This window comes from Pseudophryne corroboree, chromosome 5, assembly GCF_028390025.1.
Source record: "Pseudophryne corroboree isolate aPseCor3 chromosome 5, aPseCor3.hap2, whole genome shotgun sequence".
In the NCBI taxonomy this organism is placed as follows: Eukaryota; Metazoa; Chordata; class Amphibia; order Anura; family Myobatrachidae; genus Pseudophryne; species Pseudophryne corroboree.
Window position 1 is genome coordinate 333,697,284 of NC_086448.1, and position 15,798 is coordinate 333,713,081.

Below are 15,798 nucleotides of genomic sequence, written 5' to 3' on the forward strand. Positions count from 1 at the left end.
GATAAAGGATGAAAACTGGACTTTTCGTACTTACTTTAAAATCCATTCCTCAGAGTCCATCTGGGGTACAATACACTCATCTTCTTTTTTTGTGAACGTCTATTCTCACGTGTTTAAACCTTATGCTTTGACCTATTAAGAGCCAGCTCTTTCATCCTTAGGACAACCGTATGGTGGCAGTGTCCCCCAGATGGATTCAGAGGAATGAATAAAACAGTAAATTGCCCCACTTAAGCCCAACTACTGGTATTTATACTGTATAATTTACTACTGAACAATTTCAGAATTAATTATGTAATCCTGCAAGTGGCTGGGTTGTTTCTAGAGCTTGCCCCCAAAGAAATATGGTCTTTGGGCAAAACACTCCTAAAAATTAAGGTTCACAACAATTTATGAAATATCATGCCTAACAATACATTTTCAACTAGCCATATAGGCGGAAAAAAGATCGATTGCTACTCCACTCAAGGACTATGAGTGACACAAAGGAATGATTTATTTTACAAGAGTAGATTTTTTTCCCCATCTGGACACCCCTGAATTGTTCATTAATGAACTATAATGATTATGAAATTACTTATTAATCATTTCTAAGAATTTGAGTAATTGTGCCATGAAAAACCTGCATATTAAAAGACTAAATAATAATAGACCAGAAAATAGCCCAGGTCATGGATAACTTTATAATGAATTATACCAATGTATTTTCAAGTTTTACAGCAAAATAGTCGAAACTGGCAAAGCAGGTGGCCCAATGGCTCTTATCTGTCATCAATTTAAAAGTACTTACAATAAAATAACAGACATGGTTACTCAAAATGAACCAGACACATAACGTAAAGTGCCAGAACATACTCTCAGAATGATCATTTCAAGAGAGAGAGGCCTGCTGAGCACCAGTGGGGAAGAGCACCAGCATTCAATGACTTAATGAAGTATTTTAGTAGATGTTTGGCATTTAAACGTCAGTATAATTTTATGTTGAGGATGCCTTGTAAAGTACTTGGCTCTGGAAACTTTGCATGGAAAGCAGATTTAATAAAAATAATTAGCATCCATTCAATGTGCCATGTTTAATGCTTTAAGATTAAAACACATGATGACACAAGTTTAAGTAATTAGAGAGTGTTGACTTTGTGTTAACAACATTGTAGATCTAATCAAATTCCACTTACATATCCGAAGTACACAAATAGAGTAAAAACAAAGTTTCTTAAGGTTTATAAAAAGTTGGCCGAATCATAGTTATTTATGTTAAAATATGGCATTAATGTCCTTCATTAGGGAAAACAAATATAGTGTTACATGGGTGTGCTACGATGACCCAGCTGTAGGGATCACGGCGCCCAGCATACCAGCACTGGGATCCCGACCGCCAGCAGTGTGGTGAGTGCAAAAGAGTCTCTTGCGGGCTTGCTGCACTCGCTACGCTGCGGGCATGGTGGTGCACATACGCTATTTATTCTACCTCCAGGGGTGTCGTGGACACCTCAAGAGGGGGAGTAGTTGTCGGTATCCAATCGGTTGGTATCCCGATGTCGGTATGAGGAGTGCCGGGATACCGACAGCCGGGATATTGAATGCTTCCCGTGTTACACACACACATACATATACATATACATATATATATATATATATATACACACACACACACACATATATATACAAACACACACACACCTACCTATATCCAAGGTATCTACTACAGTGTATAGAAGAAAGAAGGCACTCTTCAGGTTAGTAGTAGAAACAGTTTTCAGTGTTTTATTGCCTACAGGGTATCCTTTGCATACATAATAGCCTATTTATGGACTAAAATTGAGTAAAAAGTCTATGGCAGGTGATGCAGTGCCTCCCCTGCCTACCTTTTCCACACATCTATGATCAAAATTCACCAACATCCCAGCCCTATATACTGTCGCACCTGTGCATAATGCCCACATGAACCCTTTGGCTTATATATTGTGTATAAATCTGGCTCTGGTAGTAAGCTGTGGTCTCCTCAGCCATTTACCTCACCGCACGTCCCCGATATATACTGTATATTTTATATATACATCCCCAATATATACTGTATATTTTATATATATCCAGTATATATATACAGTATATATATATATATATATATATAATAATTAAAGTATAAGCATCTAAAAAGACTCCCGAGTGCCGCCTTTATCTCCATCTATCTACACATGGGCCGCCATACCCGAGGAGGACACCAGAGCAGTACACAGACTTATAGTACGAGTGCCTGGTAAACGTGTGTGTGTGTGTGTGTGTGTGTGTGTGTGTGTGTGTGTGTGTGTGTGTGTGTGTGTGTGTGTGTGTTTTATATATATACTTTATAACTTTTGGTATTCCAGATTTCCAATATTGACAACCAAATTCCCATTATGTTACCATGTGTTGTTTAGGCAAGGAAAACAACACATGGTAACATAATGGGAATTTGTTTTTTTTCATTCATGTTAAGTGAAGGTTTATTGAAGTTTACATATAAAGCAGAGGCAGCTTATTATAGTAGACCTACTGTTTCCAATATCTTTCACTGTGAGCAATGCCTGTTACAATCTAGCTATAAAGCTACAGAAATTGCCAATACGGTGAGTGGCTAAATTCCAGGCAGTCTGTGTCACACCCATTTCCTGAAGTATATTACACAGTGAGATGTAATGACTGTCTCACCATCCTCTACAAACAGTCCAACAAGGACTGCACGTCTCCAGCACATATAATGCCAAAGTATTAACAGAAGAGTATCTGAAACAATGAACAACTCTGTGTAAGAGTCATAGATGGAAGTAGAAGACCAGTTTTCTGCCAGTAACCTCAATTCTATTTTTGAAGTGGTGACTTAAGTCTCGCTAATAACACAGGCCTGCAAATTTTGGTTCACTGATAATTGTCTCCAATTCTCTGGCTTATTCCAAAGGTGTTTGGTATGCTTATTTAATAAATAACTACGATTTTCTCCAAGAGGTAAGTATTTTTCACAAAATGGATATAAATAGATGGGGAAATATCCTATTCAAGTGTATTCTGGTGAAATATTAATAGTATTAAAAGTAAAAAAAAAAAAAATTCTGATACCGAATAACCATCTTACAATCTTACTTATATTTTCAAGTCCTTATATTGCTTTTTTCTATCTCCTTTAAAACAGTGGTTCTCAACCTCAACCCTCAAGTTTTCCCAACAGGCCATGTTTTGAGGAAAGAGGTGGGATAATTATGGACACAGCAAAATAGAATAACGCACCTGTTAAAGATTAAAAAAATCCACAAAACATGGCCTGTTGGTGGTACTTGAGGACTGAAGGTAAACAACACCGCTTTAAAGCTTTGTTTGGTATTTTTACTTATATACCAGGGTTATCCAAACTCGGGCCTCAAGGCATCCTAACAGTTCAAGTCTTAAGGCTATCCATACACATTTACAGATTTTATAATCAAACTGATTGAGGTACTAGTTAAGTCACATGTGTTTAGGCATGGATTTATACTGTGTAACATCCAACAATATTCTCCCATCATGTTGACGTTCCATCTTCCCGGAAATCATCATTCCATCTCCTTTATGTTTGGGTGGAATCTTTGTTCTTTCTAATCTCTAACAGCTTCAAAGATTTCAGGAAAGTTAGCCAAGTGATCATTCATAAAGTTCGAGTTAAAGCTCACCAAACAACCTAATACGTTGCACTGGTTGATCGTAGCAGGCATCTTTGAAGTTCCCTAAGAGCTTCTTAACTATTTCAAGACTCTCCTTCAAAAGTTTCCTTACTTTTTCATACTCAGTTTTTAGTAATTTTCAAATGTCTGGTCCAACAAAAGTGCCGTCTATGAAATTGGCATCTGACAATCCCATAAATTTCATAAGCTTTTACAAACTGCTTCATAAGTACTAGTTTCATGTGAGGACTAGGTGTAGGAAGGCTTATCTGGGATCGACCAAACTTTAATGGATAACATTTTTGTATCTAGGTTTTAAACTAGCCTTGATTGGCCATTGTATTTTAATCCAGTGTTAGTCCTTAGCTTGGTTGTCCCAATACGCACAAAATAAAGCATAGGAAAGAGATGACAGTTGGGGAGAAGGGGTGGTAGGGGGAAGTGGGAAAGATATGAGATACAGGGAGAAAGGGGGCTAGTGGTCAGAGATGGCAGATAGGGAGGTGGGGGAGTGAGGGGGACAGAAATGAGAGGTGGGGATTATGGAGTACAGAAGTGAGAGACAGAAAGACAGAGGAGTGGGTTGAGGGGAAAGGGGGGAGTTACTATACAAACATACTGCACATACAAAACTAGATTAACATTCGCTTTATTTAGTATTATCTGCACTGGAATATTCAAATCTAATTGCGACTTACAAAGATAAAGTTACAAGAAATCTATTTGACAAACTCCATAAGATGAGTCAACTTAATATTACAGGGAGAAATATATAAAACCTAGTGCTTAGTTACATAGAAAAGGTGGCTTAGTAGTTTTTTTTTTTTTATTGAAAAAGCTAGAATCGGTTTGGTTGCAACAGATTACAACATTTTTATACCAAGTTTCAGAAATACTCTGACAAAATACAGTACCTTGTGTTTTTGTAGAGTCTTTAATAATTCTCTGGAGTTCTCTCATTTCAACATCAAGTTTTTCATAATTTATATCCCTAGATTCCACTTTAGGAGCTTGAAAGAGAGAAGGGTCTGTTCCAAAATACGAGCACTGTAATTGACCACTGTCACTTAGAGTGACTATGATTCCTTTCATGTCTCTGTGGGAGAAATACATCATTTATTCTACAGTTGCAGGAAAAAAAACACATGCGCGCACTGCAAAACACAACATGCACAGCAATCCAGGGAATTTAGATGCAACTGCTCCCAGAGTAATATTGATTTCTGACAAATTAGGTGATGGGGTATTTTTTGCCAATAATGAAAATGTTACGGTGTGTGAAAAAAATGTTTAATATGTTTTAAAATTACACTGTGTAGCTAGCTTACATCTGAGAAAAACATTAGAGATAGAGAGAAGGAAAGCATAATGTATGACAGCTAACAGAGAAAATGGGTGGGTCTGGAGCTAAAGAATGGACAATTAAAATAAGATAAGGTTTATTTATTTTCTACTAATAAATTGTACTTTTTAATCCTTATTTGCCATTTTGTAATCTTCTTGTAGTAATCAACATTTTCATTTGGTTTTAAAAATGTACAAGGCGTGCTGTAAATACTTATGTCATTTCCCAAAAGTGGGTAATAACAGTTGGCACTCGGAACTCATAGCAAATTATTCTCTTCTGTGAACACACAAGGCAAAATCATGCAGCTTTTGATAATGTAGCACTTACTGATAAGATCGGAGCCAGATTAAGTTTTTGGGGGTCCAGGACACATAAGACAGGGGGGCCAATCCACACTCTTCCTGTTCTCACCCTCTTGTCTGCACTGCCCCCCTAGCTGTGCCCACTGTGTTCCTCCTCCCCCTGCAGCTGCATGCGGCAGCAGCAGCAGCACAATCCTACAGACACTTCCATGATACACCAGCATACAGACACATTTATATGATAGTAAAGTGGCAGTGGATGGTTTGTGACTGTGAGAACATTTACATATAGTTTACAGTAGACTAGAAATGTTATAAATGTTGATCATACAACACAACACGCTCTATAGCAGGATAGTATTCATTACTAGAGAAACAAATATTTTTGTCCCCATTATGGGAGACATTTTGTTCAAGCTGCCTGGCTCCACTTCTATATATTTTGGGCTCTTAGAAATGGCGCTGCCTTGAAGATCGACTACAGCGCTGTGTACGAGTGCTGGAAAGCATTAGAAGCACTGTGTAATAGTAAGTTGCCCAGGCCCTCTGACATACAGGTACAGCAGCTGTAATGAAAATTGATAGTTAAGTGGATGAATTCCTGAGCTACAATAAGACAGTGACAGTCCACAAAACCTGCTGCAGCCATTCCCTCTATCCGGGGACTGACCCTGTTTGTGGGGGCTGAGAGTATCTGATTCGCCCCCACCAGGTCCGTACCTAGGGGTGTGCAACCAGTGCCACCGTACAGAGCTCAGGGTTCTGTGGGAAGCACCATCGCTGCCCCAAGGCCCTTGCTTTAGCCTAGCAGGGTACCTGTTAAGGCACTTTACAGCCAGCATTGTTGCTACGGCTCCACTGGAGGATCCCTTACATGACCAGGCAGGAACCTTGCAGAATAATATAGCCGATTGGAGCATCCTCAGAATGCTCCGCTCAGCGCTGCCTTTACTCCTTGCCCCAACCCCTCTATGCAACATAATGATATCATGCATATGACACCATGGCATTGGGCGCTCAGGAGGTGGGGCAGCACAGGGTGCATTTGAGCCTTGTTACAGCACTGGACTTCTAAGATAGGGGAGCCCAGGTGTACTGTCCCCTAGTGCCCAACCTTATACCAGCACTGGCTAAGATGCATATGTAGAAAAGTAATATGCGGTTTACAGTAAGAAATGAATATGATGCACCCTGTATTGGAAATAGATGGGTCCCTAGATTTGTGATAAAACGGTAGAGTTCATAGATCTGAAAGTAAAACAACATGATTTTTCAATGTGTGATATAAATTTCCACAAGAACGCTTGATTATAAATTAGCTAGCGAAGAGACCTGGTATATGTGAGTCACCTCAGTCTGCCCACATTTCCGCCCCACTTTAGCTGTATGGCTCAATCTCTCTATCTGCTGGTCCACCTCTCCTCTCTGCTGCTCTGACACCTTCCATACCCCTAGCAGTGGGAACGGTTGGGGTGCGTTCCCCAGCTTCCACTGTACAAGCATATTGGAGATGGGTAAAACCGTAGGAAATTATTATATAGACTCACATCCGGAGAGTACAAGCAAAAATAACATTTAACTGCTGCCTGGGTCTCTAACGGAACAGCTCTGGACACTTTACCTGGGAGAACAGACTGCGACCCAACCTGATGGGAATTGAACCAGCTCTATAAAATCCTAGTTTTTCTGGCTTTGAAAAGATGGATTAAAGCCAAAGAAACACAAATGTATTTCTTTGTGGTGAGTATTTAAAAAAAAATAAAAAAATACACATTTACTGTTAGTTCACTCTGTTGAAATTTAATGAAAAATAAAACACTTTTGTTGTAGATGAAGCAAAAGAGTATTGGTGCAATAAGTTCTGAAAATGTGAAGCCTTCAAAAAAACAAGGTATAATTTGTGTGGATACAGCATAACATTGATGTTGGAATGTGACAATCTCATAGGTGGAAAAATGGCCTCAACCACCAGTAGCAAAAGGGGTTACAGTCTGATTACTCTACTGTATCTGAGCATATTCTTTTCCAAATTACCCACAGAGCTGTACTACATGGTGACACAGTATTTCAAATATTATGATTAAATGTTCATATGGTTCTTTCAAACCAACTGGTTCTGTTTAAACCATGATTACTCCATGTACTCACATATACTGGATGAATACATTGCATCAGTATGATGAAAATCAAAACTGCAAATAAATAGAAAATGTAAAAGTTAAATAATAACTGTAAATTTGTTGTTTCCCCAAAGGCATTGCTGTATTAAGAGTGTAAGTGCAACACGGCGTAAAAACAGAAATGCTGATTCTTTTTCATTTTTTATCAACAACAGACCTTCCTGTGCTCACTTTTGCTGCAACCTTACCGTCTGGTTGGGGCACAGTATGCCATTTTCAAGGTACACTGCTAGTTTTATTCTTCAAGATGATGAGAATGGTGATTTTTCTAGTGAAGTCAACCTCTCTACTACCTATACAGAAACATATGCAACATGAAGGCTGACTCCACTGTCTATAGCAAGAGGTTATCTACTGCTACGGTTTAGGGGCCGATTTATCACCATCTGCATCCTGAGACGCGGATGTGAGGTGATAAAATCGACCAAACTCTCAACGCAATTATTGATTACATTGCATGGATGTATCAATAATTTCATGCAGAGACAGAGCTTGTGAGAAAGCCCTGTCCCTAACATGCTACTATGCTGCAGTATTGGGGCATTTTTAAATATCCAGCCGTCCTGCTGCGCAAGCGCTACCGCCGCTGAGATCTGATTACTAAAAAAAATTGAATGAAAGGGTTTAGAGCAGTTTTTCAAGAAAAGATCCTGGTCCCCTGAAGCTATAAAGTGGAGATGAACCTTGCAATTGGTGTTAGGTTAGTCCATGTGTTAGCTCATATCTCTGTTGAACAGCATGCTCCTGTGTGTTTTGATCTCAGTTTTGTGAATTGACCATCCATTTTGTCTGCTCACGTACATGCTCTGACTTCTGTATATTGGACCTCTGTTACATTTAGACTTCTTGTTCAAACCTTTACTGCTTGCTATTATGTCATGCCGTGCCTTTTCTCATTACTGACTTGCCTGGTTGTATACCAAACCTAACTCTGATTTTGATTCAGTGTGTTGGCTCTTGGACTCTGCAACTAACTTGGTCTGTTGCCATACTTGCACTTGATTTTTGAATACCTTTTGGGTGAGTTTATACCTCTCACATGTCAGGAATCGGCGGTCAGCTGCGTCTCACCTACCAGCGCGCTGGTGTGCAGGCCTCCGGAGGTCATGGCCCCAGTCGCGGCTGCATGGATGCGCTGACCGCGAGCGTCATCTCCCGTGTCGCTGAGTACCCCTGAGTCTGGTCCTGCGTTTGTGTTCCGCTGTGTGCCGGCATCCGGTATGTATGGATGCTGCTATGTCACCTGCACTCAGCTAATCCCGGCTTCTAATCCAGCCCTGTGTTTCCAGCCAGAACACTGCGACCAATCACTGCAGAGCAAGGGTTATAAGTTCCTGTCCGGGGCTCACTCTCATCGCCTCGGACAACAAGTCACATACCCTGTGTCTAGTTTTCCCAGTTCCTGCGTTCCTGTTTCCAGCGTTCCCCTGTGGTTACCTCATTTGTTCCAGTTTCCATTTCTACAGCTCTCCTGTTACTCCGGACTTCAGCTACATCCAGCTTCAAACTCATCAGCAGTAAGAGACTCTCCTCAGGTGTTCTTTCTCATTACTTACCTGTGCACTAATTGTCAGCATACCATCTGTGCAACTCAGCAGTATAACATCTACTTGCTTAGAGACTGTCTCCTGCTTTAGCCTAAGTGTGGCTATATGGACTTGTGCTTTACAGAGACTGTGAGTTACTTATATATTCCGGAGTTCTGCTTTCCTAACCATTATCAGTTTGCCCTGTGTTATTCAGAGACTGTGTATTTCCAAATACTACTGGAGTTCTGTTATTTCACCTGCATTCATTATCAAGTTATTTTACGTTCTGCTGCAAGAGACTTTTAAGTTGTTTGGATTCAGTTAACTGTCATAGTTTTCCACATTACCGGTTTCCATTGTATTCAGTATTATACCATCTGCTTTTTAATAAATATCAGCGCTTATGCGCAGGACTTTCATATTGCCTCCCCGCTTTGTACATCGCACCAACACTGACCCACTAGCGCCCCCGCCGGGGACAGACAAAACCAGAGACCTGACATCACACATGAGAAACAGCCCTAAAATGTATCCCTCTTCCAACATTTATCTCATATCAATAACATTTCTCAAACAAAATGAAATCTCAAATTTGCACTGCTCCATAAAACTAATTGTACCAGTAGGCTTACTCCATATATTGCAAGTAACACTCTCACTCCACCCAGTGTCTGCCATTATACTTCAAACACCACAATGTGCTATGTAATGTCATTACAACTGACTTCATGATAGAGAGCTATTGAGGGTTCTTACAAAGCTATATGCTTAAAAAAAAAAAAAAAAAAAGCAGCCATAGGGGTATATTTAGTTAGGGTCGGATCCATTCTGACATGCATTTGTCGGAATGGATCCGACAAGGGCTATTCACAGCCCATCTCAATTCTACTTTAAAAGAGTTGAATTGAGATGAGGGACCGGAGAGGGGGGAGAGGGTAGAGAGCCGTGGGAAGACGGGGGACAGCTGCGGGCAGACGGGGGACAGCAGCGCTGCAGAAGGATGTGGCACAGCCGCCAGACCTCACGGCAGCGTCCACCCGGCTCCAGCAAACGGGACCTCACTTGCTGGAGCCGGGTGGACGCTGCCGTGAGTGGCGGCTATGACACATCCTCCTGTAGCGCTGTGCTGTAGCGCTGCTGTCCCCCGTCTGCCCGCGGCTCTCCCCCCTCTCCTCCTCTCAGGTCCCTCATCTTAGTTCGACTTTTTTTTAAGTCGAACTGAGATGGTCGGAAACGGGGACAAAACCTGTCGAATTTGGCCGTTTCCCTCAGAAGTATGCGAATCGGCAGCTATACCGCCAATTCACGTACTATTCGACAAGTCGAATTCCCCGACTTGTCAAATAAAAATGCTCGGGACTGAATAGGTCAGAACCCCTACCTACCTGAAAAAGTCGAAAACTGCCGTCTTTTCGACAAGGTGGCAGTTTCGACCTTAATTGAATATACCCCATAATCATTATTATTTTTATTATGAAACTTTATTTATAAGGCGCCACAAGTGGTGATCAGCACCTTACATAGGCCATACAATAAGAGAGTCATATAAGACAGTATAAAACAGAAAAGGGTACACTACAGACTCTCCACCTCTGTAAAATTTCAAACGGGCTCTCAAGACCCACTTCTTCACTAAACCCAGCCAAATCTCATCCTAACCACCTATTCCACAGTCACTGTCTACCCTATCTGTGTCACCACTGTCTGTCTACCCCTCCCCTTTAGAAATTAAGCTCTCATGAGTAGGGCCCTCTTTCCTCATGTGCTTACACTTCTATTACTTATACCATCTTCGACGGCATCAAATCCCGCTGGTTTAAGCCACCCTGATACTTATTTTAGTGTTGTCTGCTGATGCAGATATGTTTATGTATCCTGTACTTGTCCTATATTGTCTTCAACTGTAAGTTACAAACAGAATAAATAGTCCAGGCGCCTGCTTTAAGGCAATCACCAAATTCCCCTTTTGGTCATGCGCACTGCAGCTGCCTTACTGAATAGAGAGGTGCCAGTTCTCTACACAAGAAGCAGACAATATTAAACAGTACACTAGGCGCTGCTGAATTGCATACCAAAGAAAACACAATTAGATGTGCTAAACATCTGGACTTTCAAACTCTGCATAAACCTGTGCCATTTAGTGCAGGTGGTGCCCTCACCAATGGAGGTGTTCATTGGTAATAAATGATATATTGCCAAACTGCATAGAGCAAGGTTTTATTTAACAGTCACTGATGACGTATGTCCCAGCACAACCGGTGAACTTACAAGCTTTGATAAACACAATCTTCACCGGAAATGTAAGTTGCCCACATACTCACAACCGTCAGGTAACGGAGAAGGGTAATAGTGTCCTGCTCAGCTGGCACGTTGCACAGCCCACCAGAGCCCCTGCCGCTGCTGAAAGAATACCTTTCCTGGTACCTGTTATGAGAGCAGGTACGGTGGTGAGAGGGTGCTAGGAGCCGTAATGATGTTTGTTGCTAGGGTGCGCTGGCCGGTTCATTGTGGCAGATGGAAAAGCACTAGCCCAGCAGAAAACTCACTGTATGTGAGAAAGCAATAGGACACTGGGAACAGGAGCTCCGGTGGCTGATAGTATGCGCTGAGGTGGATGCAGCAGCAGATGGTACGGCTCCGGTCCTACAGTGTAGATTAAGTGCTTTTAGCAGTGAGAGATAAAGTTAACCCAGTGGCGTATATAGCAGTTGTAAATAGCAGAGAAGTCCAATAACAGGATATTAATTCAACATGTTTCTCTGCTTGTTGCAGCTTTCTCAAGAATCAGATAATATTCTCACGCTATGCAGTTTGGCAATATATTATTTATTACCAACGAACACCTCCATTGATGAGGGCACCATCTGCACCAAATGGCACAGCTGTATGCCGAGTTTGAAAGTCCAGATATGTAGATATAGTTTTTATCTATTTTATTTATCTGTTTATTATCTGAATAATACCGTTACTATTTATGTGATTGCATAGTTATGCATATGCACTAACAGCATGATCACTAATTTATATTGTCAATTTTATTAAATAATTTGTTTATACTTGTAAGAATGTCTAATTGTCGGGGGGGGTTTTGGTATACAATTCAGCAGTGCCTGCTGTACTTTTTAATATCTTCAATTGTAAGTCCCTGGTTTCCTGTTTTGCTTATTCACTTATGTACTCTGTAATTGGGCGCTGCGGATCCCTTGTAGCGCCATATAAATAAAAGATAATAATAACAAATACCATTACAACTCTCAACACAGCTATGGAGTTTCGCTGGTGTGCAAGACAAGTAGTGAGAACAGGAAGGAGGAGGACCTTGCTTATACGAACTTACAATCTACAGGGGAAGAGCGGAGACAAACGGATGACACAAGGAGTGAGCCAGTATACGGACAGCTGAGGGCAGGAATTGATAGTATGAGAGATGACAGAGGCAGGAGGATGAGAAAGGTATAGTTTATTATAAGCATATAGGATACCAGCGTGCTTCAATAACGTAGGTAACAAAGCATCGCACGTGTGTAATGTTCTCAGTTTCATTCTTATTTCCCACCAGGCCAGAGCAGGTAGACTTATCAGTCATAGGGCAAGATTCAAATCTTTTATTGTCCCTGATCTCCCGTCTAAAGTGACGGGAGATCGCAGGGCGATATTCTAAGGACCCCTGTTATCACGCTGATCGCCCCCATAAGAGACGGGTTTAGCCACGTAAAGCAGCTAAACCAAGTCATGGGCGCGATCGCGAAAAGTCCCGTTTGGGCATCCAAACGGGTCACTTTTCATGCATTTTAGCTCACCACCCCAGGAGGTGGCGAGCTGAAGTGCTGATATCGCGCCCATCGGCAGTAACATTTGAATACTGCTGGCGGGCGCGATGAGGGCGGGAGGGCAGCTGCAAGATTTGAATCCCGCCCATACTGTCCCAATATTAGTTGTAAGATGGTGGGTTTGGATAAAACATGGTCAAACATTGAGGTGTATAGTGCGATCAGACATCTGTGTCTAAAGGGCACATCAGTAGCTGAAATTCATTGCCAACTTGCTGAGGTGTATGGTGATAACGTCATATCACAGAAACAGGTGTGGGTTTGGTGCACTGCCTTTGATAAGGCATGCATGACTTGTTACAACACTACCTTTGGGAGGTACTGGACCATCCTCACTATAGCACTGACCTAGCACCAAGTGATTTCCATCTCTTTGGACCATTGAAGAAGCACCTGGGTGAAAGGTGATTCACAACCGACTGTACAGCAAGCTGTCATGTCCTGGCTTCAAGCGCCTTGCACGGATTTCTTCTATGCTGGGATAGATACCTTGGTGTACCACTGGAACAAATGCAAGTATGTGGACTTTGTGGAAAAATAATCTTTAAAAAGGCCATACTATCAAGTATACTGTACGTATATGTACTAGTTTAATACATTTACACAATGAGAGGTCTTGCTACCTTATTTATTGAGCCACCCTCGTATATACTGTATACTTCATAGTTTATTATAAAAATGTAAGATATCTATATTATAAACATATATACAACTGGGCTAGGTGACACAAAATTCATTGTAAACATTACAAAAAAAATGTATATGGTTTGGCCATCTGGTATTTTACACAGCATTTCTGTATAAATATATGGCTACATTTCTGTTAATGTTACCTCAGAAAACCGAATAATAAAACACAGTTTCCTTAGTGGAAGAGCTTCAATTGCAATAACACAGTCACAGTGAACTAACTAAAAAAGAAAAAAAAACATTTTCAGGAAGCTTATAAGGGGTGATTCGTAAGGGAACCATTCTGATGGTGTAATTATATTTCTGCTAAAAAAGAACGAACCATTCCTGCTTTAGTCCATGAAACGACTACACTGTGTACTTAGGCTAATGAATACCTTAATACTGCCACACTTCCCATTAAATCTCATTTACTAAAAATATATTTCCATTTCAAAAACTATGGAAAAAAAGTCTCCTTTCCAAATTTCTATCTTATCTTAAACAGCTTAATTTACAGTGTGCCTGAAATCTATTCTTGAGTTTCTGCAAAACCTATTACCAGATTTGGCACATACGGAATGTCACCTGCAATTCCAATCACCTTCACACAAATGTTTTACTATGGATCATTCAGTTGTCTAAAGCAGTATAATCCCATATGTTTATAGTGCACTTCAAGTAGGAAATCTATTTTTTAAGTGGTGACCTGTACTAGTGCTACTATACTTGAACAGAGTGCAACTATATAATAATGTAAGATATATATTCCTATTCTTGATGAATAAAACAAGGATCTCCTATGTCTGCAAAATACTTAAATCATATACAATTTCTTAATAAGGTCATATATTACCATTTGGTAAGATTTTATCGTACTACGAAATACAAAGAAAATGTAGCTCGCAAGATTATTAATAAACATAAGTATGCACGGAAATTGAATCGTGACCAATAGTTTACTTAAGAACATTTATATATATATATATATATATATATATATAAAAGACTAGCATGTTCCATTGTGATTTACAATTGTGAAATAAAACTAGGCATATCCTACTTAAATGTCACCATCTATGTTGAAAGACTGAGGATGGGGTTTTTAGGGTTAAGCTGTGTGGAGAGGGAGGGTTTAGGACTGCAGTGACGCCAAGAAAGAGGGAAAGGTACTAATTACCCATGCCCAATTGAGGGGCCCGGGTCTGCCAATTGCCTCCACCCTGCCTGGCAGCACCAAGGATTCTGACTGTCAACCAGGCACACGCTGCATGTGCTGGGCAGCAGTGGGTGCATGGAGGCTGCTGCCGCTGAGAATCAGCAGCAGTCTCCACTGGCTGTGCAGGAGAGCAATCACACTGATCATGCCCAAGTTTGAACTTCTCCTGGTAGAGGGGCACAATGGCGCCCCCCTGTGGAGAGGATGACACTGCTTCATGACACCATATAATTTTCCTGGTTTGACCATGCCTCCATACATTAGGCCACACCCCTTAGGGGCCTAGTCATCCTCTCTACGTCCCTGAAGTTTAGGCACATAAAGAGAGGGTTAGGGGAAGAAATACTTACCGAAACACAGGAGCATCACAGGTGCATGCTGGATGACTGTTACAGCACAGCCGGGACCTAGAATAAAAAGACGCTGGAGCCCCCGCGGCCACTTAGAGAACGTAAGAGCCACCAGGGACAGTTTTTCGACAGTTTATCATGTCAACATATCATCTAGGTAGACATGATGAATATTGGCATGTTGGCAAATCATACCATATCCAACTGCGAATGGGTAATAAATAGGCAAAGGAGGGAATATAAAAGTGTATGACATTGTAAAATTGCAGATTTTTCTGTGATTTTGCAACTTTATTTAAAATAGCAATACAGGTTGAGTATCCCATATCCAAATATTCCGAAATACTGACTTTTTTGAGTGAGATAGTGAAACCTTTGTTTTTTATTGGTTCAATGTACACAAACTTTGTTTAATACACAAAGTTATTAAAAATATTGTATTAAATGACCTTCAGGCTGTGTGTATAAGGTGTATATGAAACATAAATGAATTGTGTGAATGTAGACAAACTTTGTTTAATGCACAAAGTTATAAAAAATATTGGATAAAATTACCTTCAGGCTGTATGTATAAGGTGTATATGAAACATAAATGCATTCTGTGCTTAGATTTAGGTCCCATCACCATGATATCTCATTATGGTATGCAATTATTCCAAAATACGGAAAAATCCGATATCCAAAATACCTCTGGTCCCAA

The 15,798-nt window shown here is 40.6% G+C and overlaps 1 protein-coding gene across 4 annotated transcripts in view; it reads right to left on the bottom strand.

Moving 5' to 3' along the window:
* Positions 1-15,798, bottom strand: part of BBS9 (Bardet-Biedl syndrome 9) — an 853,332-nt gene that overhangs the window by 521,870 nt on the left and 315,664 nt on the right. For all 4 annotated transcript variants that reach the window (XM_063922539.1, XM_063922541.1, XM_063922538.1 and 1 more), the window contains exon 11: positions 4,586-4,767. In XM_063922539.1, coding sequence (XP_063778609.1) covers positions 4,586-4,767 — 182 coding nt within the window. The remainder of the gene's footprint in view (positions 1-4,585; positions 4,768-15,798) is intronic.